This window comes from Pristiophorus japonicus, chromosome 8 (assembly GCF_044704955.1).
Source record: "Pristiophorus japonicus isolate sPriJap1 chromosome 8, sPriJap1.hap1, whole genome shotgun sequence".
In the NCBI taxonomy this organism is placed as follows: Eukaryota; Metazoa; Chordata; class Chondrichthyes; family Pristiophoridae; genus Pristiophorus; species Pristiophorus japonicus.
The window spans coordinates 239,754,552-239,781,880 of record NC_091984.1 but is presented as its reverse complement, the minus strand read 5'-3'; the positions used below and the strand labels follow the sequence as shown (position 1 = coordinate 239,781,880).

General features: G+C 46.6%; 1 protein-coding gene across 5 annotated transcripts in view; it reads right to left on the bottom strand.

Annotated features, from left to right (window-relative positions):
- rimbp2b (RIMS binding protein 2b) overlaps positions 1-27,329 on the bottom strand; it is a 78,459-nt gene that overhangs the window by 38,913 nt on the left and 12,217 nt on the right. For 4 of the 5 annotated variants that reach the window (XM_070888146.1, XM_070888147.1, XM_070888149.1 and 1 more), the window contains 7 exons: positions 21,095-21,171; positions 17,044-17,153; positions 13,390-14,232; positions 11,813-11,964; positions 10,351-10,827; positions 7,285-7,434; positions 1,939-2,097 (listed from right to left, as the gene is read on the bottom strand). In XM_070888146.1, the coding sequence (XP_070744247.1) occupies positions 1,939-2,097; positions 7,285-7,434; positions 10,351-10,827; positions 11,813-11,964; positions 13,390-14,232; positions 17,044-17,153; positions 21,095-21,171 (1,968 nt within the window). The remainder of the gene's footprint in view (positions 1-1,938; positions 2,098-7,284; positions 7,435-10,350; positions 10,828-11,812; positions 11,965-13,389; positions 14,233-17,043; positions 17,154-21,094; positions 21,172-27,329) is intronic. The other variant, XM_070888148.1, reaches the window with a different exon arrangement.

Here is a 27,329-nt window from a genome sequence, read left to right as displayed (position 1 = left end):
TATCAGCATATCCTTTTATTCCTTTTTCCCTCCTGTGCTTATTTAGCCTCCCCTTAAATGTGTCTATGCTAGTCGCCTCAACTTCTCCCTGTGGTAGTGAGTTCCACTTCTAACAACTCTCTGGGTAAAGAAGTTTCTCCTGAATTCCCTATTGGATTTATTAGTGACTATCTTATATTGATGGCCTTTAGTTCTGGTCTCCCCCACAAGTGTAACCATCTTCTCTACGTCTACCCTATAAAACCCTTTCATAATCTTAAAGACCTCTATCTTCACCCCTCAGTCTTTACTAGAGCAAAGAGCCCTAGCCTGTTCAATCTTTCCTGATAGTTATACCTTCTCAGCTCTGGTATCGCTCTTGTAAATCTTCTCTGTACCCTATCCAGTGCCTCTATATCCTGTTTAACATAAGATGACCAGAACTGTTCAAAGTGCGCCAAGTGTGGTCTAACCAAGGTTCTATACAAGTTTAACATTAATTCTCTGCTTTTCAATTCTATCCCTCTAGAAATGAACCCCAGTGCTTGAGTTGATAGTTATGGCCTTATTAACCTGTGTGGCTACTTTTAGTGATTTATGTATCTGTGTCCCCAGATATTTTGCTCCTCTACCCCATTTAGACTCTTATTTTCCAAGGAGTATATGTCCTCCTTATTCCATCTACCAAAATGCCCCCTCTCACACTCATCTATAGTGAACTCCATCATGAGAAGGAAACACCTGACCTGTCGGAGCCCTAAAGCTGCTGACCCATTGCAGGGTGTCTCACCACATCCCAACTCTGCTTCACAGGAACATAGAAGCAGAAGGCCATTCAGCCCCTCGAGCCGGATCCACTACTCAATGAGATCATGGCTGATCTGTATCTTAACTCCATCCACGTGCCTTGGTTCCATATCCCTTTAATACCCTTGTCTGTCAAAATTCTTATCGATCTCAGATGTAAAATGATTAATTGAGTTAGCATCTGCTGCTTTTTAAGGGAGAGAATCCCACACTTTTACTGCCCTTTGTGTGAAGAAATATTTCCTAACTTCTCTCCTGAACGGCCTGGCTCTGATTTGAAGGTTATCCCCTTGTCCTAGACTCCCCCACCAGTGGAAATAGATTCTCTCTATCGACCCTATCAATTCCTTTCCAAATCTGAAATCGCCCCTTTAACTGTCTATATTCCAGGGAATACGAGCCTAGTTTATGTAACCTCTCCTCATAATCTAAACCTTGGAGCCCGGGTAACATTCTGGTGAATCTGCACTGCTCTCCTTCCAAGGTCAATATATCTTGCCTAATGTGCAGTGCCCAGAACGGTGTGGTCTAACCAGGGCTTTGCATCGCTGTAACAAAACCTCATCCCCTTTATATTCTAGCCCTCTAGTTATCAAGGCCAACATTCTATTAGCCTTTTTGAACATGTGTTGTACCTGACTACTCCATTTTAATTATCTGTGTAGATAGACCCCTAAATCTCTTTGGCCCTCCACCGCCCATAGCTTATCAGCATTTAAATCTGTCAATGCCTCTCTGTAATTTTATGCTCCCATTACTCTACTTACTGGGCCACCAATCTTTGTGTCATTGGCAGACTTTGAGCTCCCAATCATCAGAGCTTGGGCTGAGTTAAAAAGGATCAGCTGAGAATCCCCCTACCACCATGAGTGGGACCACTCCCCGGTTGGAGAACTGGTGCCTCAACATGTTCAAGGAGAACATTGAACCAGTGAAGGGAGCCAGATTAAAACCTAAATCTTTACAACGTATTTCCTTGAACTCAAAAAACAAAATGTTGAAGCTTCTGTGACTGAGGACATTGCGATATCGAAGGCAGAAAGACAGACTTGCATTGACAGAGTGCCTTAGCTCAGAAATGCCCTAAAGTGCTTTGCACGATTAACTTTCGGCGTGCAGTCAGTGCTGTTGTGTATGTAGAATGTGCCTTACCTTCAGTGCGTTATGTGAAGTCACACTGTGCCTTCTCCTACCCCCCTCATCAAGCTGCATTTCTGAATACAGCTCCTCTTCATCCTCCTCCATGATGTCAGATAAATCGGATCCCCGACTGCTCTCCGTATGGTAGTCATCGGCATGGCCGTAGTGTTGCTGTTGACACCAAAAAGTGCAAAAAGGTAAACTTGCCTCTGTGTCCTGTCACGCTAGGAGCGATCCTTACTTTCTTACAGAATCTGCAGTGCAGTGTAGAGTAAGAAGACTTCACCTGTCGTCTACCTAGTTTACCAAATGGTTACCCAGTCACAAACACTGGAGCAATATTCTAACCCTGACCCTTGCCACTAATCAACTAACTAAAGGAACATTTAACGTTTCAGGGAAATTGGTCCCTCTCTTGTACAAGTCAGGATTCGCCACCATGGTGATCAGATGACATCACTGAGGAATAAGGACCCTTCTCTGTAGCTCCAGCCAATCACATCAGTCAGATAAATGCAAGAGTATGGACCACAAAACTCATTGCAGAAAGATACCAGTAAGGTAGCTAACACATCTTTAAATCTGAGAGAAGACTTAAAACGCATCAAAATACCAACTGCAAACATCAAATGAGCTGCAACATAGGAACATAGCAACATATGAACATAGGAACATCATAGGAGGAACATATGGACATTGGAACAACATAGGAACATAGCAATAAAATAGCAACATAGGAACACCTGATAAAGGTCAGGAGCAGGATCGCCAAGACATCAAGTGAATAGAGAAACAGAGAGCAGACGTATAAAGCACAAGAAGTGATACAGAACATTTAATCATCACAACGCCCTTCCAGGGCAGCTTACTCAACAACCTTGGACGTACTTAGAAATTAAGGAGCCAAAGGCAAAATCACAGCGGTTGGGCAGTAGGAAATAGAGAATCTTTCCTCTTACAACAGGTTGGAACTAGGTGTTACCAAATCTCCATTTGCAAGCAAAATTAGCTCACGGTCACAATGCCAAGTGAATGTTGGAACTTGACAGATTAGTGACCACAAGGGAGGTATTCGGAACATGGGAACAGGAGGAGGCCATTCAGCCCCTCGAGCCTATTCCACTCTTCCACTGGATCATGGCTGATCTGTATCTAGACTCCATTTGCCCGCTTTGGTTCCGTAAACCTTAATACTCTTACCTCACAAAAATCTATCGATCTCAGTTTAGAAATTTTCAATGACCCTCAGCCTCAACAGATTTGGGTGGAGAGAGTTCCAGATTCCCACTGCCCTTTTTGTGAGGAAGCGCTTCCTGACATCCCCCCCGAATGGCCCGGCTCCAATTTCAAGGTTATTATGAATCCAAACTGCGCTCCATGACTGAACCCACAGTTCTTCCTGTCAAACTAACTCTGGCACAACTTGAAATAAACTGGCTGTTGATACTTTGATTTCTGCTCCTCCTAAACAGACCCAGAGTCAATTCTCACGCTGATCGATCCCTCTTTTTATCCCCCACGAACAGACCATTAAAGTGTCTGCTCTGTTAGGAGCTGTGTGTAAGGAGCAACACACGAGAGCTTTAAGAGTTTAAGGCTTGAAGCAGTTTCTGTGGGGCCTTTGGAGAAACTGGAAGCGCCAATTCATTTAATGAAAATAGAATGTAGAAAATCATCTTTAGCAGAAATTCTGGAGCAGAATGACAAACTGACTGATTCTAATAGCTTGTGAGAACATTCAACATCCCAAAACATCTACAAAGGCCATGAACGCAGAGTGGGTGGACTAGAGAGCAGGGATGTATTTTGAATGGGCACCAAAAGGCTGCCTATGGACTTTGCACATAACCAGGCTAGGAACCAAAGACCAGGTTCTTAAGGTGCGAAGGGAGAGACACTTTTGGGAGGAATCCAACGGAAACTCTTCTTTTTGCAACATTCCACAAAATGGTGGTACCTGAAGTGGGTCCCTTCCCTGGAGAGCAGATGATCATCTTGTCCCTTCCAAGGTTCAGGTCCCGAGCTACAGCTCACAGAGGTGAATCGGAGCCCAATCCCGTCTCACCATTTGGCCAGAAGACGGCGAGAGCGAAGGCAGACAGTGAAAAACTCCAAACTCCTTTAATCTCATTGGCTGCAGTCTGAGGATCTTGGATTGGAGATAAATGATGGGCTGCTTCCTGGGATTAAGTGTGGTTTGTAAATGTTTGTCCGTGTGACACCTGTTCCTGTTTCGGGACAACTAATCATCACCAGAAAGGACAATGGGATCACTGTGAATTACCAGGAGTGTCCAGTCCTCAATCTTTGGCAGCCGGGTGAAGACTGCTGGACCTTCCATTGGTGCAGATTTCCTGTTTCACACTCAAGGGTAGACAATCACTTGGATCCAGGGAGGTAGATGTAATGCTGAGAATTCCATGTTCCTAATGGAGAGAGTCCGATTTCCCATTCATTAATTTAAATCAGACGATACTTGTGGGGGATTCTCTAGTGATTATTTATGCCAAAATGCGGAAGTGGAAAATTTTCCCCATGAAGTTTAAATCTCTATTCCCATTAATTCCCAGATATCCCAAGCTGTTGACACTAACAGATCTTTCTGTTCTGATTCCAGTTATCTGTCAATCAGGCTGCGGCCCTTGCCAAAGCTCCGGGCCCATGAGTAGCGAGTGAGAACGGTAAACACAAACAGCACTGAGCTGCCTGGGCCCCAAGGGCTCACCAGACTGAGGCTATGTGCACAGTGCAGCACGGTATTCTAGGGGACACGGAGCAGATTAAATGAGAACTTGAAGGAACAACAGCATCTTGCATTTATATAGCACCTTTAATGTAGTAGAACAGCCCAACGCTTCACAGGAGTGATTATCAACAAATATTTGACCCCAAGCCACTGAAGGAGGCATTAGGACAGGTGATCAAAAGCTCGGTCAAACAGGTAGGTTTTAAGGAGCACCGAGCAGCCTCCTGCTCACTCATACCCGTTGCTCATCTTCCAAATCCTTTTCATTTCAGCTGATTCCGAGGACCAGATCTTGCTTCTCGCAGATTTTTCCCGCACCCTTCAGCTCAAAATAGTTTTGAACCGTAACTTGCTGGGAGTGTGAGCTGATAATAGAACGGCGAGGGCAATGGGGCGTCTGAGACCTCAGTGAACGACAGGACCCACAGTCTGTCTCCTGAACCCACGAGATTTAAGGATTGAGAATGAAACAGAGGGACGGAGTAGGAAATCGGGTGAATTAGAGTCAAATCAGGCCCAGAAAGAGAAATAGAGAGAGGGAAAGAAAGATTGGATTAAGAGAGAAAAAAAGACAGAAAGGAAAAGTAAGGTTTTTCTTATTAAAAAAATTAAAATTTGACATTTTTAAAATCTCGGAGATGAATTTGCTGCAAACAGGAATGAGACTCAACAGTTTAAATTGTTCCCTTTTATGGGCCAGAGAAATTGATCAACATCACATTAACAATTATCGTTAAAATGGTACTTACGCTGTTAATTACCAGCCCTAACTTTCTGCAGCGAATTTAAAGTGAAATTAATGCACAAATCCAGCAAGTTCTTATAAATAACGGGGAAGTTGAAGGTGAGATCGTGGAATCATAGAATAGTACAGCATAGAAGGCCATTCGGCCCATCGAGTCTGTGCCGGCTCTTTCGAAGAGCAATCCAGTTAGTCCCACTCCCCCCCGCTCCTTCCCAAAATCCCTGACATTTTTTCTCCTTCAATTATTTATCCAATTCCCTTCTGAAGGCTACTATTGAATGTATCCACCACCCTATCAGCCCTAAATCCTAACCACTTGTTGTGTAAAAAAGATTTTCCTCATGCAGCTTCTGGTTCTTCTGCCAATCACCTTAAATCAGTGCGCTCTGGTTCTCGACCCTTCAACCAATGGGAACAGTTTCTCTCTATCTACTCTGTCCAGACCCCTCATGATTTTGAACACCTCGATCAAATCTCCTCTTAGCCTTCTCTGCTCTAACGAGAACAACCCAGCTTCTCCAGTCTATCCACGTCACTGAAGTCCCCCATTACTGGAATCATTCCCGTAAATCTTTTCTACACCCGCTCTAAAAAGCCTTCAAATCCTTTCTAAAGTGCGGTGCCCAGAATTAAGACACAAACGAACCAGTGTTTTATACAGGTTCATTATAACTTCCTTGCTTTTGTACTCTCGTATGTCTCTATTTATAAAGCCCAGAATCCCGTATGTTTTACAAACTGCTTTGTTAACCTGTCCTGCCACCTTCAAAGATTTGTACACCAGTACCCCCTGCTCTTTCTCTTCTTGCACCCTCTGTAAAATTGGACCATTTAGCTTGTATTGTCTCTCCTCATTCTTCTGACCAAAATGTATCACCTCACACTTTTCTGCATTGAATTTCATCTGCCATATGTCCACTCATTCCACCAGCCTGTCTATGTACTTTTGAAGTCTACCACTGTTCACTACACTTCCAGATTTTGTATCATCTGCAAATTCCAAAATTGTGCCCTGTTTGCAATCCTCCAGTCCTCTAGCACCAGCCCCTATATCTAAGGGGATTGGAAGATTGTGGCCACCACGTTCCACCCTTACTTCCCTCAGCATCCTAGGATGCATCCCATTGCACCGGGTGACTTCTCCACTTTCAGTACCACCAGCCTGTCTAGTACCTCCTCTATATCTACTTTTATCTCATCCAGTATCCCGACAACCTCCTCATTTACTGTAGCTTTGGCAAAGTCCTCTTCCTTGGTAAATACTGATGCAAAGTAATTATTTAGTAAGTCAGCCTTCTGCCTCCACCAATCGATCCTCATTTTTGTCCCTAATCGACTTCACCGCTCCTCTGACAACCCTTGAATGTTAATATGCCTATAGAAGACCTTTGGGTTCCCCTTTATGTTAGCCGCAAATCTGTTCTCATCCTGTCTCTGTGCCCCTCTTATTTTCTTTTTCACCTCTCCTCTGTACTTTTTATGTTTAGCCCGATTCTCCCTTGTATTATCATGGTGCAAACTGACCAGCAAGCTCTGGAGATTTGCGACTCATGGCGGATCTCTCAGTCCCCTGAACCCGCTGACGATTTGCGCATTAATACCGGCGTGTGCCGTGAACTCGGCCTCCATTTCCCAGCAAGATTGGGGCCAATGATTTTTTTGTTCGACTTTCCTTTCACTCTATTGGCTGATTAGAAATTGATCATAAAATCCAGCACTTCCGAACATCAAATGAAGACTGGGAGTCATCCAATCAGAGTCTTCGTTACATAAAATCTACCGTCTTACTTTAACTTTGACAAAAGAAAAAGATTTGAAATCTTTAAATGAAAAGGGGAATTTGGAGCGATTATTCCTGAACTCCCACCTGTCTCCCCAGCTCTGAGCCCCTCAGGAAATCATCCACCGAGCCCCCGGGCCTTTTGATGCTTTGGGCATCGTAAACATCTTCCTCATCGTCGGAGTTTTCCTGGTGCAAAGTGCTGCTCCTCTCGCTAAATATACTTCGTTTCTCAGCCTGAAAAGGTTGGGCAGACGAGCATTAGTGATATTTATACAGGACAGAGAATTCATCGAAAGCAAAAAGTTCAGGCAACACACTAAGTCAGTAAAACAAAAGCCAAATACTGCGGCTGCTGGAAATCAGAAATAAAAACAGGAAATGCTGGAAATACTCAGCAGGTCAGGCGGCATCTGTGGCGAGAGAAACAGAGTTAACGTTTCTGGTTGATGACCCTTCATCCTTAACTCCCGTTTCTCTCTCCACAGATGCTGCCTGACCTGCTGACTGTCTCCAGCATTTTCTGCTTTTACACTAATTCAGTAACGGTGCTGGAGATAACAGACTTGGGAGATCTCGTTAGCAGAAAATGCAAACAGAAAGATGCAATAGTCTCACAGGCAACACTAACTACAATATAACTTCTCATTTTGCCTGTTATTCCTCAGCATTAATTTTATGTAAATAGAATTTTGCATTGAAACTAAAATGGGTTTTTAAATGTTAATTCTGGGGACGAATATAGGAACATAAGAAATAGGAACAGGAGTAGGCCATACGGCTCCTCGAGCCTGCTCCGCCATTTAATAAGATCATGGCTGATCTGATCATGGACTCAGCTCCACTTCCCTGCCCGCTCCCCAAAACCCTTTATTCCCTTATCGCTCAAAAATCTGTCTATCTCCACTTTAAATATATTCAATGACCCAGCCTCCACAGCTCTCTGGGACAGAGAATTCCACAAATTTACAACCCTCAGTTTTAAATGGACGGCCCCTTATTCCACCCCTATGAGTGGAAATATCGTCTCTACAACCATCTTGTCGAGCCCCCTCATTGTCTTATGTTTCGATAAGATCATCTCTCATTCTTCTGAACTCCAATGTATAGGCCCAACCTACTCAACCTATCTTCATAAGTCAACCCCCCGCATCTCCAGAATCAACCTAGTGAATCTTCTCTGAACAGCCTCCAATGCAAGTATATCTTTCCTTAAATACGGAGACCAAAATTGTACACAGTACTCCAGGTGTGGCCTCACCAATACCCTGTACAGTTGTAGCAGGACTTCTCTGCTTTTATACTCCATCCCCCTTGCAATAAAGGCCAACATTCCATTTGCCTTCCTGATCACTTGCTGTACCTGTATACTAACCTTTTGTGTTGCATGCACAAGGACCCACAGGTCTCTCTGTACTGCAGCATGTTGCAATTTTTCTCCATTTAAATTATAACTTGCTTTTCTATTTTTTTTGCCAAAGTGGATAACCTCACATTTTCCCACATTATACTCCATCTGCCAAATTTTTGCCCACTCACTTAGCCTGTCTATACCACTTTGCAGATTTCTTGTGTCCTCCTCACAATTTGCTCTCCCACCCATCTTTGTATCATCAGCAAACTTGGCTACATTACACTCAGTCCCTTCATCTAAGTCATTAATATAGATTATAAATAGTTGAGGCCCCAGCACCAATCCCTGTGGCACCCCACTAGTTACTGTTTGCCAACCTGAAAATTACCCATTTATCCCGACTCTCTGTTTTCTGTTAATTAGCTAACCCTCTATCCATGCTAATATATTACCCCCAACCCTGTGAGCTTTTATCTTGTGGCACCTTATCAAATGCTTTCTGGAAATCCAAATACACCACATCCACTGGTTCCCCCTTATCCATCCTGCTCATTACATCTTCAAAGAACTCCAGCAAATTTGTCAAACATGATTTCCCTTCCATAAGACCATGCTGACTCTGCTTGATTGAATTATGCTTTTCCAAATGTCTTGCTACTGTTTCCTTAATAATGGACTCCAGCATTTCCCCAACGGCAGATGTTAGGCTAACCGGTCTAGTTTCCTGCTTTTTGTCTGCCTCCTTTTTTAAATAGTGGCGTTACATTTGCAGTTTTCCAATCCGCTGGAACCTCCCAGAATCCATGGAATTTTGGTAATTACAACCAATGCATCCACTATCTCTGCCGCCACTTCTTTTAAGACACTAGGATGCAAGCCATCAGGTCCAGGGGACTTTTCCGCCTTTAGTCCCATTATTTTACTGAATACTACTTCTTTAGTGATAGTGATTGTATTACGTTCCTCCTTCTCTATAGCCTCTTGATTATCCACTACGGGGATGTTTTTAGAACTATTTGTTCAAAGTTTCTGCCATTTCCCTGTTCCCCATTATTAATTCCCCAGTCTCATCCTCTAAGGAACCAACATTTACTTTAGCCACTCTTTTCCTTTTTATGTACCTGTAGAAACTCTTTCTGTTTTTATATTTCATGCTAGTTTGCTTTCATAATCAATTTTCCCTCTCTTTATTATTGTTTTAGTCGCTCTTGCTGGCTTTTAAGTTTCCCAATCCTCTGGCCTCCCACTAGCCTTGGCCACTTTGTATGCCTTTGTTTTCAATTGGATATCATCCCTTATGTGGGCGTCGCTGGCAAGGCCTAGTTATTGCCTATCCCTAGTTGCCCTGTGAAGGTGGTGGTGAGCCGCCTTGTGGAACTTCTATCTGTAGCAGTTTGATGGCATTCCAGAGGGGCAGTTGACTCAACCACGTTGGTGTGGGACTGGAGTCTCACCTATAGGCCCAGACCGGGTAAGGACGGCAGGTATCCTTCCCGAAAGGACATGAGTGACGTAAATGAGTTTGCGACAGGGCCTGGCGCCGCTAACGATTCCCGCTGTACGGCCCAGTGCATAGCGCTGCCATCGTGTCAACGATGGAGGCAGTGCTTCACTCCTTTCTGGGGCGGTAACCTGAATTTATGGAAAGGGGTGAGACTTCCGTGCCTGGCGCAAAGTTTCGCGGCTCCAGAGTGTGACCGCCCCATGATGCCCAATTTCTCGGCCCATGAGTGTTAAAAGTGAGCAGGTACGGCACCGTTGGCGATGCAGCCAGAGAGAAGGAAAAGGCTCTTGTTTACCCGGTGGCTCTCGGCGACCCGCTGAGCTGCCTCTCGCGCAATGGCTTTAGCGGCAGTGTTGGAGATGGGGGCTCCCTGGGGCTGCGGGAGAATTCTCTGTGGCGACGGAGACCTCCCATTGCTGCTCCTGTTGGCGGACAGCCCGTAGTTGAGCAGCGTGGGCTCCAAAGAACGTCCGTGATGAGGAGATGGTGAATGCGTTTGCTCCCACGACTCATCCCTTCGCAGAGCTGGGCCCGCTGGATGCTCTTTGGTATCGGGAGCTCTGGCACTTGCTAATGGCTTGGTTCTGGGAGCAGCCCGGAGCTGAGGGGTTGGAGGCACCAGTAGGTCAGTTGGGATGGCGGCAGCATAAGAGTCCTCGGACTCCCCTTGGGCGGATACAGTCCGTACAATTATCTCTCTGGTTTCCAGATTTTGTATTCTTAAATAGTCCACGGTCACACCCTCCGCTGTAGCGAGCATCACTTCTGCAACCTGGAAATCACAACAGAAACAACAACAACTTGTGTTTATATAGCGTAGCAAAACATCCCAAGGCGCTTCACAGGAGCGATCATCAGACAAAATTTGATAGGGTCAAAGAAGTAGGTTTCAAGGAGTCTTGTGAAGGAGGAGAGAGAGTTGGACAGGTTTCGGGTGGGAATTCCATAGCTTGAGGCCTCGGCAGCTGAAGGCACGGCCACCAATGGTGGAGTGAAGGAAGTGGGGGATGCGCAAAAGGCCAGGATTGCAGGAGTGCAGAGAGCTTCACCCTCTGTTGGGCTTTTTTCAAAGAATAACAAAGTGTTGGATATTTATTTATGGCATACCGTGCTGGAGGGAGAGAGGTGATAGGGGTGGTTATGGGGGAAGAGCGGGGAGGGGCTGACCCCGATACTGTCTGAGTACAATACTGACCCGGCCCCGGTACTGACCCAGGCCCGGTACTGACCCGGCCCCGGTACTGACCCGGCCCCGGTACTGACCCGGCCCCGGTACTGACCCGGCCCCGGTACTGACCCAGGCCCGGTACTGACCCGGCTCCGGTACTGACCCAGGCCCGGGACTGACCCAGGCCCGGGACTGACACGGCCCCGGTACTGACCCGGCCCCGGTACTGACCCGGCCCCGGTACTGACCCGGCCCCGGTACTGACCCGGCCCCGGTACTGACCCAGGCCCAGTACTGACACAGGCCCGGTACTGACCCGGCTCCGGTACTGACACAGGCCCGGTACTGACCCGGCTCCGGTACTGACACAGGCCCGGTACTGACACAGGCCCGGTACTGACACAGGCCCGGTACTGACCCGGCTCCGGTACTGACACAGGCCCGCAACTGACAGAGGCCCGGTACTGACCGGTCCGATACTGACCCAGCCTCATATTTCAGTCTCATTTTCTTCTTTTAGAAGTTGCCATCAGAATCTTTAACATTTACAGACCCAAAGCCGTGCTGGCTGGTGGCCGTGGGTACTTACCCTTTGACCTTTAGCACATACGCTGTAGCCAGTGACCCTGGCTCCGTTCGACGTTCCCGTTGAGCTGAGCTGTGGTGGTTTCCAGCTGATCTGAATCGTTCCTGGTGCTGTCCCAACCTGGACAATAACATCCTGAGGAGGCGCTGGCGGACCTGGGACACACAAGGACACTGGTCAGCCGCGCGCGCATTACTTCAATTCAGGACTATCAGCCATTAACCCCACCCTCAATGTCATCTCTTCCCCTTGAAGTGGTGGCCTTCAATAATCTCACACCCTCCCTATCTCTGTATCTAACTTCCTTCAGCTCTACAACACCTCCAGAGATTTCTGCACACCTCCAAATCTAGCTTCTTGAGCATCGCTGATTTCCATTGCTCCACCATCGGCGGCTGTGCCTTCAGTTGCCGAGGCCCTAAGCTCTGAAATTCCCTCCCTAAACCTCTCTGCCTCTCTCTCCTCCTTTACGACGCTCCTTAAAACCTCCCTCTTTGACTAAGCTTTAGGTTACCTGTCCAAATATCTCCCTATGTGGCTCGGTGTCAAATTCTATTTGATAACGCTCCTGTGAAGCGCCTTGGGACATTTTATTATGTTAAAGTTGCTATATTAGTACAAGTTGTTTGTTGTTGTTGAAGCGTTCACAGACTGAGCAGCCGTCTGCCGGATGGCGTATTCATTGTTTTCGTATCTTCACTCTCTCCTCTGGGAGAACGGTGTGAAGCAGTGGGAGGATTCTCGGGCTGATTAACCGTCTGACTGGCCCCCACGTGAACTCTCCTTCCATGGCCGTGACCAACTTTAGCCCAGCCCATAGGGGGGGTGGTCAATCCTGTACGGTATCTGCTGGTGCTGGTGGGGGGCGGGCTGGGGTTGGGTGTGTGAGCTGGGATTGGGGGAGGAGTGAATTGGTGCTGGGGGGGGGGGGGGGGGTGGGCGTGAGCTGGTGCTGGAGGTTGGTGCTGGGGGGTGGTGTGTGAGCTGGTGCTGGGGGTGGGGTAAGCTGGTGCTGGGTTGGGATCTCCTATCGGTACACGACCAGAAGGGTGATCCGTACTCCTGGGATCTCCCCGCCTTTCTCCGCCACATTCCTGGGACGTGGGAGCCGTCTCATCTTTGCAAGATTTTCCGTGTTTCCCTTCTCCTCCCTGCTATTCTGCTGTAACCATTCTCATCTCCTCTGGACCCATCTTTTGTTTCTATACTTGTTGTTTATCACCTCCTTTTGCCTTGCACCATCATTCCTTTTGTCATTTAATCACTCCTGTCCTCCACCCTATCATAGACCTTCTCTGGAGTGTCAACATTTTTGTGCTCAAGTCTCTGGAGTGGGACTTGAACCCACAACCTCCTGACTCAGAGGCGAGAGTGCTGCCACTGAGCCACAGCTGACACTAAGGCTGCACCCACAAGCGACTCGGGCTGTCTCCCTTACTCTCCCTCCGGCCTGATTGTCCTGTTTTTTGCTGGATCCAAGTGACCAAATAGAGCCATACGCACCGCTGGGACAATCAATTCCTTCTCGTTCAGCGTGACTACCAGTAGGTGAAGATATAAAACTCTCGGCAATATCAAACCTGCGGGGAGTGTGCAAAATTCCACCACGCCATCCTTTTTTTCCCGCTGTTCCAAGGGCAGTTGCCAGGGCACCTGGTGAGGCTGGGCCACGGCCTTTATCTTACAGGTCATGCAAGGCTTTAGATTTAAAAACTGATACTTGTAGCTAGCAGCTTTGACCATGTCATACTCCTCCTCATTGAGGAAGATCATGTGACTGTAGTTGCTGTTGCTGGGCAACCAGGAGACCTCAGCAGACGTCTGCGTGATGTTGTCCACTTTCAGGTGGGAAGGGGCCACGCAGACATCTTTCCCCACCAACAAGGTGCACCTCAGCTCGTCCGAACACCCTCGGTCCGTCATGCTCTGTATTGATATCCGGTACGTGACGTTGGCCAGATTGAGCTTCTCGATCAAAGCTTTAGTTCTACCCCCGAAGGGTACATTATTCCTCACTTCCTTGTCTACGAGAACATTGTAGCTATTGATAGCTCCCCATCCCGGAGGCACGGACGCCGGCTCCCATCCTATGATCACACTTTTGGCTAGTTGTTTAATCAGGTTGATTTTCCTGGGATAAGGCACAATATCTTCACCAATCTCGTCGATGTTCACGTCCAGTGTCCCTGTGCTGTTGTACGTTGTACATGTGCTCTCCGTCTGACTCGGCCAGAGACTATCTGCCTTGGAATCCTGCAACATGCTGTCGTCATGGAGATGGAGGCCCATGTAATTCACGTCTGAATTGAGTAAATTGTTGTCCATCTCCGTGTCCAGAGAATGGAACAGGAACAGTTCTTCATCTTGCAACAGAGCGACAAAGTTAGAAGGGACGAGTCCTCTTCGACCATCCATCAGTTCACCTGAGAGAAGGATTGAAGAAAGCCAAGTCAACACACTCGTTGCAAGTCAAAGCTCAACATAACTGCAACAAAAGAGCCTCGTAGAATCATACAGCACAGAAGGCGGCTCCAATTAGTCCCATTCCCCCGCTTTTTTCCCATTGCCCTGCAAATCTTTCCCTTTCAGGTATTAATCCATTTCCTTTTTAAAAGTTACTATTGAATCTGCTAGTTTAACAAAGGTTCACTGGACTGATTCCTGGGATGGCGTGGGGATTGTCCTATGAGGAGAGGTTGAGTAGATTAAGCCTATATTCTCCAAAATTTAGAAGAACGAGAGGTGATCTCATTGAAACATATATATGGCCGGGATTTTTGGCGTACGCCAAACATACCATTTTCGCTGCGCTACCATTTTTAGGCCAAACTTTTGCCATTTACGTCTGCGCCAGGGCATTGCACAATGATTTTGGCAACTTTAGTCCGGGACTGGGAGCGCAGTGAGAGAGGCCTTGTGAGGGGGGAAAAAAAAACCCAAAAATTCCCAAAAACATTTAGATGACCATTATGTATCTAATTGCTGGAAAAAAACCCTCTAACTTACCTTTTTTGCAGGTTTTCATACTTACCGCTGCTGGTAGGGCTGCACTGACAGCATACGAGTTGGGAGAGTGTCGAAAGTACGACGGTAACACAATCCGCGGCATTGCACGTTGCTTCATGTCGGTGCATCTCACCCCGGCGGTACATGAAAGAGCCGTCGCAAAGAGATACCCGAGGATCCTGCCGACCGGGTTTTCACTGCGGAGGGTCAAACCCAGTCGCAAACCTGGTGAAAATCCAGTCCATTAAATTCTTACGGTGCTTGACAGGGTAGATGCAGGAAGGATGTTTCCTCAGGCTGGGGAGTCGAGAACCAGGGGTCACAGTCTCAGATTAAGGGGTCGGTCATTTAGGATTGAGATGAGGAAGCATTCCTTCACTCAGAGGGTGGTGAATCTTTGGAATTCTCTGCCTCAGAGAGCTGTGGAGGCTCAGTCGTTGATTATATTCAAGACTGAGATCGATAGATTTTTGGATACTAAGCGAATCAAGGAATATGGGGATCGGGCGGGAAAGTGGAGTTGAGGTCGAAGATCAACTGTGATCTCATTGAATGGGGGAGCAGGCGTGAGGGGCCAAATGGCCAACTCCTGCTCCTATTTCTTATAGTTTAGTGTATTCCAAATCATAAAAACTTGCTGCATAAAACTAGATTTTCCTCATTTTCCCTCTCGTTCTTTTGTCAATTATCTTAAATCTGTGTCATCCTGTCATTGATAACAGTTTCTCTATTTATGAAAACCCTTCATCCTCAGGATGTCCCACAGTTCTTACAAACAATGAAATACTTTTGAATTGCTTCTTGTTCAGGTAAACTAAATCCTAGAAGCCCATTCCTTCATTCATTAGGATTTTCCAGTTTAACATCCAGACCTGGAATTACTGCTTGTGAGATTGGATAAGCCCGTCACACACTCACCTGACATCTGTTATTTTAACACAGGCACTCACACAATTATTGTATATGAGCTAGTGCCTGTGAAAGATCGCACAAAGGACCGCTGATGTAATCAGTTACCATTTCTAGGCTTTGGTCACGGTCAATACTGCTACACCAGGATCGTGAGCTCCGACTGATGGGGCAGGGACAGCAGCTTGAATTCATTTCCACTGCACGGTTGAACTTTTTCTTAATTCATTCTCCCATTTGCCCTCAGGGTCGTGAAGGGTCAATCACGCAATGTGGGGTAAAAAACAGAAAATGCTGGAAATTCTGGCAAAAGGTCATCGCCCTGAAACGTTAACTCTGTTTCTCTCTCCACAGATGTCACAGTGTCAGCTGTGGTTCAGTGGGTAGCACACTCGCCTCTGATTCAGAAGGTTGTGGTTTCAAGTCCCACTCCAGAGATTTGAGCACAAAAATCTAGGCTGGCACTCCAGTGCAGTGCTGAGGGAGCGCTGCACTGTCGGAGGGGCCATCTTTCGGATGAGATGTTAAACTGAGGCCCTGTCTGCCCTCTCAGGTGGACGTAAAAGATCCCATGGCACTGTTTCAAAGAAGAGCAGGGGCGTTATCCCTGGTGTCCTGGCCAATATTTATCCCTTATTCAACATCACTAAAACAGATTATCTGGTCATTATCACATTGCTGTTTGTGGGAGCTTGCTGTGCACAAATTGGCTGCTGCATTTCCCACATTACAACAGTGACTGCACTCCAAAAGTACTTAATTGGCTGTAATGCACTTTAGAACGTCCCAAAATTGTGAAAGGTGCTATATAAATGCAAGTCTTTCTTTTTTTCTATTTTAATACAGGCAGAATTCAGTAGATGGCACCTCCAACAGTGCAGCGCTCCCTCAGTACTATCCCTCCAACAGTGTGGCACTCCCTCAGTACTCCCCCTCCGACAGTGTGGCACTCCCTCAGTACTGCCCCTTCGACAGTGCAGCACTCCCTCAGTACTGCACTGGGAGTTTAAGCCTAGATTTTTGTGCTCAAGTGTCTGGAGTGGGACTTGAACCCACAGCCTTCTGACTCAGGGTAATATAAACTGAGCCACGGCTGACACACAATAGCACAGAGCGGAATGTGACTCAAGTGTGTGCAGTCATATAAGGACTGCAGTGAACATCAGTCACAATGCTGCTATTTGCTGTTCTTGTTCTCTTGCCATCAGCTGACAGCAGGAGAGCCCAGGACACAGAGTAAGAAATGGAGATCACTGTGTGTTGTGGAAGCTGATGGGATCGGATGTACTCCTTGGTTTTCAGATGTTGGACCAACAAACCTTCGTAAAAACCATCTTCATCCATGTCTCCATAAACATACAGATATTTCCCAGCTTTGAGGGGAAGCTCAGCCTCTGGATTCTCATTCGGTCCTTCATAAGGGTTGTAACTAGATGCGAAAAAGAGAGACAACATGAGTTAGTTAGAAGTCCTGAACTCTGGTGTAAAATCTGAGGCTTTATCCATTGTCCTTTGATGAGTGAGAAACATCGGAATTGCTTGACCAAAAAAGACCAAGAATTGAACCAGAGGTCACAGCCTCAGGATAAGGGGTCGGCCATTTAGGACTGAGATGAGGAGCAATTTCTTCACTCAGAGGGTTGTGAACCTTTGGAATTCTCTGTCCCAGAGGGTTGTGGATGCTCAGTCGTTGAGTATATTTAAGGCTGAGAGCGATAGATTTTTGGACACTAAGGAGCTCAAGGGGTATGGGGATAGTGCATGAAGGTTCAGTTGAGGTAGAAGATCAGCCAAGATCTTATTGAATGGCAGAGCAGGCTCAAAGGACCGAATGGCCTATGCCTGCTCCTAGTTCTTATGTTCCATCTAGTTCGCCTTCTACCATCCCGGTAGTCACATGATACAACAATACTGGAGTCGTTGCCCAATCACAGTGATCAGTCTCTATCAGTGAGTCTACAACAGACCCAGACACGAGGCGGGGAAAACCCCCAGTGGGGGAGAGCTTTGGGCACCAGAGGCCCAAAGTCCCCTGTTCCTCCTGAGCTCGCTGCACTCCCCACACGGTACGGCTCACATTGCTCACAAAATCTATAGAACGAAATCTACTACTTTACCTCAGCCAGAAATAAAACTAGATCTCCGGAATATAATTTTGTTCATCATTAGAAGAGTTGAACTAGACAGGTGTAGGTGCTGGGGCCATTATCATTTACTCTGTTTTCTTTATATCAGTAACCAGAGAACATGGATTTAAGACAATCAGCAAAAGAACCAGAGAGGGAGATGAAAATAATTTTTTTTAATCACAATTTTGTTGTGATCGGGAACGCGCTGCCTGAAAGGGCGGTGGGAGCAGATTCAATAGTGACTTTCAAAAGGGAATTGGATAAATACTTGAAAAGGAAAAATGTGCCGGGCTGTGGGGAAAGAGCAGGGGAAGAGGGACTGATTGGATCGCTCGTTCAAAGGGCTGGCACAGGCACGATGGGCCGAATGGCCTCCTTCGATGCTGTAAGATTCTATGAAAACTAGTCATTGGCTATAATATTTTCAAAAAATATTTAAAGAAATTTCACTGGTTCCCCTTCCTCCTTGCTAGTTATTGGTTAGCAGCTTACTGCTTGTTCATTGGTCGTTTTCCTACCTGCTCATATTTCAGCCAATCAGCATCCTTTTCTATTTTGTGGATGTGACTTTCAAGCCAATTAGGTGTAAGGCAAATGAAAGTGTTTTGAGGTTCACACAGTGTGAATTGTGATATACATTTCCCCACACTATGGCGGGAGAGGTGCAATACTTTTAATTATATAAATAGATACATTATAAGGAAATTAGTAGAAAAATTAGGTTAACAAATGACTCGATCTTACTTCACCACACCACTGTCACACTTGTCAGCCATGGCTCAGTGGCCAGCACCCTCGCCTCTGAGTCAGAAGGTTGTGGGGTTCTAGTCTGACACTCCAGTGCAGTGCTGCGGGAGCGCTGCACCGTCGAAGGTGCCGTCTTTTGGATGAGACATTAAAACGAGACTCTGTTTGCTCTCAGATGGATGTATTTCGAAGAGGAACAGGGGAGTTCACCCCGGTGTCCTGGGGCCAATATTTATCCCTCAATCAACATAACAAAAACAGATTATCTGGTCATGATCACATTGCTGTTTGTGGGAGCTTGCTGTGCGCAACTTGGCAGCTGCGTTTCCCACATGCAACAGTGACAACTCCAAAAGTTCTTCATTGGCTGTAAAGCACTTTGAGACGTCCGGTGGTTGTGAAAGGCGCTATATAAATGCAAGTCTTTCTTAGTCATTTCATTGTTATGAAAGAATTTGAACCTTTCATGTATTATGAATGATCTAACAAATTACGCTAATTGTCGCAATATGTAAATTAGCTGAAATCAGTCAATGGGCTAGAAATTCAGTTGTTGGTAAAAGCAGTATTTTTTCGCCAAAAATACCTCTTTCACTCCGCTATCGCTACGAGGCCTAAAATTCAGGCTTCAATTTGTGCAGCGTTAAAAATCGGCATTGCACGAGGATTCGTGGCGCAGCCCGCAAATTTTCTGCAACTTTACTCCGAGGCCGATACCGTTGTGAGTGAGGCCTTGGGTGGGGGGGAAAATACCCCCAAAAATTGAAAAAAAACAACAAAAAAAACATAAAATATTCATAAGATACTTAAGTATGATACTGAAAAAGAATAAAAAAATAAAAAAATTAACGTACCTTTTTTGCAGATCTTCATACCTACCGCTGTTCCAAGGGCTGCAACACAGGTTTTTTACGGGCGGCTTTTTTTGCACAGAATATAGGTGCGTGCTGAGCAAAATTTTTGGTGAAAGTGCTATTTTGAATTTTGCACGGCAGCAGTCCATTCCCCAGCGGAATTTAAAAACCGCCGCCACAAGACTTCTTCAAATTTTCCGCTGCACCGTTTTCTGCCAAAAAAACGGCAAAATGTCGCCAAAGAAAACGGGCGCAAGGTTGCCGAATTTTTAGCCCAATAACTCCAAGATGTTATCCCTAATCTCAGTAAATAGCAGCCTGCAGCATGTCACGGAAACAACATTTCAGCATATAAAGTCCTGTCCAAATCAACTGCAATTCTTTCCGCACAACATTCACTCCATTGCTATTTCAAGTTTATACGTTGCAAGTTTTATAAACGCACCGTTAATTCTAACTACAAACTGTCTGTGAATTAAGCTCTGTAGCTGTGTGATCAGGACGGGACTGAAACGTTGCCACAATGAAATACTGTTTCTCAAACCCTTGAGGTTTAAAGCACAATAAAAATGAGAAAGCGAAAGTCTCAACAACAACTTTCTTTTATAATTAAAGTCATAAATTTCTTAATGGTGCTAGGTCAGGTGTTAAAACCTGTTACTGTGACGACAGTGGACGGTGCTACCGGTGACTGGTCAATATCGAGTGTCAGGCGGTGGTTAAGAGGCCCGGTCATCTCCAGAAGGTTCCTGTGGCTTCGGGCGGATGAGCCCCCAGGGGAGGGGGGGGGGGGGGGGGCGGAAGCCCTGGGGGAGGGAGGGGAAGGATGGGGAGAGGATGGAGTGAGGGAAGGAGTTGGGAAGGGGATAGATGGCAGGACAGAGTTTGAAGAAAAGGGAGCACGAGTTGGGACATGAGGCTGGAGGAGGTTGCAGTGTTAGGGTGAGGAGAGTCCGTGAAGAAATCGGTAAACAAAGGGGAGGAATTTGAATCAATGTGTTGGGAGAGGAGCCATTGTAGGTTGGTGAGGAAGAGGCAATGGTAAAATAGGGGTAGGGTATGGGCGGAGGAACTTAGAGAAGTTGGGGTTTACAGAGGAGACTGGTGTAAAGAGTTCAGAATTACTGATGATCTGTGTCCCTATGTGGCACAGGCAGGGCCAGCATTTATTGCCCATCCCAACTTTTTATTCCAGATTTGTTTAATTAACTGAATTTAAATTCCCCAGCTGCGGTGGTGGGATTTGAACTCACGTCTCTGGTTGTAACCTCTGTATTTCCTCGCTGTTCTTACCTCTTTCTCACTTAGGAAAGGATTTTGGCAAAGCTTTATCACCGCGGTTCCAGCTCCACAGAGAAGCCAAATTGTACATTTGGAGTCACAGACCTGCCCGAACCTGTGGCCTCGGAACTAGAGGTGAGATAAGATTCCTTGGAAGTCACCTGGGCCTCTCAGGCACCTCATTGGCCCCGCCCAGCAGCGACGTGCTCCCTGCTGACTGGGCAGGAAGTGAAACTGACGTTAAATTCACAGAAGAGCAAGAGTCTGCTGGGATTCGCAACTCAAGGCGCTGACCGATTCACATTGACAAGTCATGGAAAAGTACCCAACAGGCCGCGAGCGTACAACGACCAGCTTACCTGTACCGGGCAACGCACAGGTGCACCCTCCCAGTGTACTTCATTTTGGGGTGCCCACCGTCTAGTTCAATGTCCATCTGTAATTGCAAAACAAAATTGGGAACACAATCAATTTCCTCAGTTAATTTGAAATAACAAAGAAAAGAACTTGCATTTATATAACGCCTTTTACAACCTCAGGACATTCCAAACCAAATCCAGAACCAATCAAGTACTTTTTGAATTGTAGTCACTGTTGTAATGTAGGAAACGCGGCAGCCAATTTGCGCATAGCAAGCTCCCACAAACAGCAATGGGATGATGACCAGATAATCTATTTATTAATGATGTTGGCTGAGGGATAAATATTGACCAGGACACCGGGGAGAACTCCCCTGTTCTTCACTGCTGTAGTGTAGGAAAGGAAATCTACCACGTTGTCTATTATTCCAACATAATCTTTATTTTGAGAGGCTTTTTTGGCATATGACACAGTTTCATTTCAAAGATGCATCTGACATGGCCTTCTTTGACCTCACAAAGGCCTTTGACACTGTCAACCGTGAGGGATTATGGAGCGCCCTCTTCCGATTCGGCTGCCCTCAAATGTTTGTCACCATCCTTCGCCTGCTCCATGACGACATGCAAGCCATGATCCTGACCAATGGATCCACCACAGACCCAATTCACGTACGGATCGGGGTCAAGCAGAGCTTCATCATCGCACCAACGCTCTTCCCGATCTTCCTTGCTGCAATGCTCCATCTCACACTCAGCAAGCTCCCTGCTGGAGTGGAGCTAATCTACAGAACAAATGGGAAACTGTTTAACCTCTGCCGCCTCCAGGCCAGATCCAAGGTCGTCCAATCCTCCGTCATCGAATTACAGTACGCAGACGACAATTGCGTCTGCGCAAACACGGAGGCCAAACTCCAAGCCATCGCCAACATCTTCACCGAAGCGTACGAGAGCATGGGCCTTACATTAGACATCCGTAAGACAAAGGTCCTCCACCAACCTAACCCTGCCACGCAGCACTGTTCCCCGATGATCAAAATCCATGATGAGGCCTTGGACAACGTGGACCATTTTCCATACCCCGGGAGCCTACTGTCAACAAGGACAGACGTTGATGACAAAGTCCAACACTGCCTTCAGTGTGCCAGTGCAGCCTTCGGTCGCCTGAGGAAGACAATGTTTGAAGGCCAGGACCTCAAACCCGGCATCAAGCTCATGGTCTGCAGAGCAGTAGTGATACCCATCCTCCTATACGCTTCATAGACATGGACTATGGACAGCAGGCAACTCAAAGCACTGGAGAAGTACCACCAACGCTGCCTCCGCAAGATCCTGCAAATCAATTGGCAGGATAGGCGCACCAACGTCAGCGTTCTCACTCAGGCCAACATCCCCAGCATTGAAGCACTGACCACGCTCGATCAGCTCCGCTGGGTGGGCCCCATTGTTCGCATGCCCTATACGAGACTCCCAAACCAAGCGCTCTACTCGGAGCTCCGACACGGCAAGCGAGCCCCAGGTGGGCGGAGGAAACGTTTCACGGACACCCTCAAAGCCTCCCTGATAAAATGCAACATCCCCACCGACACTTGGGAGTCCCTGGCCAAAGACCACCCTAAGTGGAGGAAGAGCATCCGGGAGGGCACTGAGCACCTCGAGTCTCATCGGCGAAAGCATGCAGAAACCATGCGCAGACAGCGGAAGGAGCGTGCGGCAAACCAGACTCCCACCCACCCTTTCCTCCAATCACTGTCTGCCCCCCCGTGACAGAGACTGTAATTCCCGCATTGGACTTTACAGCCACCTGAGAACTCATTTTTAGAGTGGAAGCAAGTCTTCCTCGATTTTGAGGGACTGCCTATGATGATGTTTTTTGTTAAAGGATAAATCTCGACCACAGTGTCAGTATCAAGCACTGTGAGGTGCACATAAAGCTGCTGGTGTTCTGCTTTAACAAGGTGCCTTAGCCCCAACCTCAAGTTAATCCCCTGCTGCATGAATGTTTCCATTGCCCACATAAGCAATTCTTTAGACCTCCAAGTGTGATGGTCAATTAACACTGAATTAAAAAATGAAAGAATTTGCAGTTCTATAGCACCTTTCGTGACCTCAGTATGTCTCAAAGTGCTTTACAGCTAATGAAGTACTTTTTGAAGTGTTGTAATGTAAGAAACGCGGCAGCCAAATTGCGCACAGCAAGCTCCCACAAACAGCAACGGGATAAATGACTGGATCGTCTGCTTTAGTGATATGGGTTAAAGATATAAATCCATAAGCAGATGATGAGTGATGCAAATACAATGGGATTAGAATTGCCAGGAAATGAAAGCAAATGAGCTGAAGTGATGGTTCTATTTGGTGATAATTGAATTGTATCCTACTTGGTCTGGGTTGCGATCAGTTAGAAAAGGACCCTGATCCTCAGAACGCCGGTTTACCAGACATTCATTACTCGGGGGTTTTGAGAATGTCCCTTCAGCTACACAGCTCACCTTCACTTGTCTTGTGTCGATGAAGAGAAATTCTCGAAAGGGCACCAATGTATTTCCCTAAGCTCTCACATTGAAGTGAGTGTCAGCTTGTGCCACGGGATTAAGTCATTTGATTGTGCAGCTGATAGTTCGAATAGTTGTCTGTCATTTTGTCTTCTGCTGTTACTTTCTGAAGATTACAACCCATCCTCACCGTGTTATCAAACAATCACACCCAGATACGATGCTAACTTACTTTCCTGAAGGTCACGGTGTTGGCCGGGATGTGTTGTAGTAACTGCCATTCCCAATCCTCAGAAACATACGCAGGTAGCCTAGAAACTGCTGTTGGTTCTAATCATGGGTAAGCTCTGAGTTACTAATGGTCTCTGGGAGAATTCCCATCCATTGGGTTACCTTAAGATATTGTTCTCGTCAATCTCTGGGCTCGAACATGCCAGGCCAGCTCAGGAAAAAGGGGGTTCTGCAAATCGGCTGTGATCCACAATGAGGAGCCCTTTAGACTCTTGGATAGCAGTGGGAGGGCAAAATCAGATGTTTGCTCAACAGAATTGGTGTAAAAAAAAAGAACTTTCAGTTATATAGCGCCTTACATGACCTCAGGATATGCCAAAACGCTTTACAATCAATTAAGTACTTTTTTGGAAGTGTAGTCACTGTAGGAAACACGGCAGCCAATTTGTGCACAGCAAGGTCCCACAAACAGCAATGTGATAATGGCCAGATAAACTGTTTTTTTAATGTTGGTTGGGGGAATAAGTATTAGCCAGGACACCAGGGAGAACTCCCCCGCTCTTCGACAAAATAGTGGCCGTGATATCTTTTACATCCACCTGAGAGAGCAGATGGGGTCTCGGTTTAAAGTCTCATCTGAAAGACCTCCGACAGCGTAGCACTCCCTCCGTGGGAATATAAACCTAGATGTTTGTGCTCAAGTTTCTGGACAACCTTGCAGCTAACATAAAAGGTAGTCTAAAAGTTTTCTAGAGGCATATAAATAGTAAACTGATCGTAAGAAGAGGGAAGGGGCCGATTAGGGAACAAAATAGAAAAGTACGCATGGAGACAAAGGGTATGGCTGAGGTATGAAATGAGTACCTGGCATTTGTATTCACCAAGGAAGAAGATGCTGCCATAGACATAGTCAATGAGGTAGAGGTGATACTGGATGGGATAAGAATTGATAAAGAGGAGGTTCTAGAAAAGCTGGCTGTACTTAAAGTAGATAAGTCACCAGGACTGGATGGTATGCATCCTAGGACACTGAGGGAAGTGAAGGACGAAATCGCAGACGTACTGGCCACAATCTTCCAATCCTCCTTAGAAACGGGAGTGGTGCCAGAGGACTGGAGAGTTGCAAATGTTACACCCTTGTTCAAAAATGGGTGTAAAGATAAACCCAGCAACTACACGCAAGGCAGTTTATTCTCGGTGGTGGAGAAGCTTTTAGAAACAATAATCAGAGACAAAATTAACAGTCACTTAGGCAAGTGTGGATTAATTAAGGAAAGACAGCACAGATTTGTTGAAGGCAAATCATGTTAAACCAACTTGATTGAGTTTCTTGCTGAGGTAACAGAGAGGGTTGATGAGGGCAATGCGGTTGACGTGGTGTATATAGATTTCCAAAAGTGCCACATAATAGGCTTGCCAGCAAAGTTGAAGTCCATGGAATAAAAGGGACAGTGGCAGCATGGATACGGAATTGGCTCAGTGACAGGAAACAGAGAGTGGTGAACGGTTGTTATTCAGACTGGAGGAAGGTATACAGTGGTGTTCCCCAGGGGTCGGTTCTTGATATTTATTAATGACCTGGATGTGGGTGTACAGGGCACAATAAAAAAATTTGCAGATGACACAAAACTTGGAAGTATAGTGAACAGTGAGGAGGATAGTGATAGACTTCAAGAGGACATAAACAGCTGGTGGAATGGGTGGGCACGTGGTAGATGAAATGTAACGCAGAAAAGTGTGAAGTGATACATTTTGGTGGAAAGAACGAGAAGAGGCAATATAAATTAAAGGTGGGTCGAGATCCAGAGGACACAGATTTAAGGGATTGGCAGAAGAACCAAAGGCGACATAAGAATCTGTCGGATCTGGAATGCACTGCCTGAGAGGGTGGTGGAGGCAGATTCAATCACTGCTTTCAAAAGGGAGTTGGGGAAGTAGCTGAAGGAATTTTTTTTTTGCAGGGCTATGGGGAAAGGGGGGGAGTGGGGCTAGCTGAAGTGCTCTTGCAGAGAGCCGGCACGGGCTCAACGGCCTGAATGGCCCCCTGTGCTGTAACCATTCTATGATTGTGAGGCGTGAGTGCGAGCCAGAGCCACGGCTGACATTTTTGGAATGGTCTTTACTAAGTGAAATACCAGTTTGACTGAGCAGTGTTTGAAACCCTTCTACATGGATTCCGGAAGAGAAGGCACACAATTTAAGATACTGATAGACATCCGCTTCCCCATCTCACAGAAGGGCCTGTTGCACCACACATGGGAGAGAGTAGGTTAAAATTGCCACCATACGGTTGACTCATAGACCAGGGCTCTGGGAGTCTAATGTCTCCAGAATCCTCGCAGATTTTCAATGGCCCCCTGCAGTCAGCCAGCAAACTCACCTCAACACAAGAAAATCACTGAGAAGGTAGGAGATGTATCACATCATAGAATGATACCACACAGAAGGAGGCCTGTGCCGGCTCTTTGAAAGAGCTATCCAATTAGTCCCACTCCCCCTGCACTTTCCCCATAGCCCTGTAATTCTTTCCTCAAGTATGTCAAGAAAATCACAAGCATCAAGGGGGAAACGCGTGACATCACGCACACATCTCAAACATTTCAGTACGTTTGGGAATTCCCTCCTTTTTTCTTTCAATCACGGGATGTGGGTGTTGCTGGGAAGGTCAGCATTTATTGCCCTTGAGAAAGTGGTGGTGCGCCGCCTTCTTGAACCACTGCAGTCTGTGTGGTGAAGATACTCCCTAAACCACTCTCTCCTCCTTTAAGACACTCCTTAAAACCTACCTCTTTGATCAAGCTTTTCATCACCTGTCCTAATATCTCCTTATGTAGCCCCTGTGAAGTGCCTTGGAATGTTTAAGTGCGTTAAAGGCGCTGTATAAATGCAAGTTGTTGTTGATGCACTTGATTGGAGCGTTGTGTTGAGAATATCTCAGCGATTCTGTGGAGTAATACAGCACCACAGCTCGCGAGGAACATTGACGGTGCTGGAGGAGGTGTCAAGTGCAGTGTCGCATTCCTGCGGGTCCACACGTTACACCCTTTGTGCCATCTTACATCTCTGCCAACCTGTTGCAGCCCCATCTCATCTTCCTCAGCCACATCCCGTGCCAGGTGAGCACTGGAGGCGCAGAACAGGTGTTCCGCGGGCAGTGCACGCCAGCTCACACCTGTTACCACCCCAAGGCCTCGGTCACATGTACACGCAGCTGGTGAGCTGTGGGTGGGAGGTAGGTTTTAAGGAGTGTCTTAATCGAGGAGACGGAGAGGTCTAGGGAGGGAATTCCACAGCTTAGGGCCCAGCAAGTTGAAGGCATGGCTGCCAATGGTGAGGCGATGAAAATCGGGGGATGCGCAAGAGGCCAGAATTGGAGGAGTGCAGAGATCTCAGAAGGTTGTGGGGGTTGAAGGAGATTACAAAGATAGGGAGGGGCGAGGGCCACGGGCCACGGAGGGATTTTGAAAACAAGGATGAGAATTTTAAAATTGAGATGTTGCCAGACCGAGAGC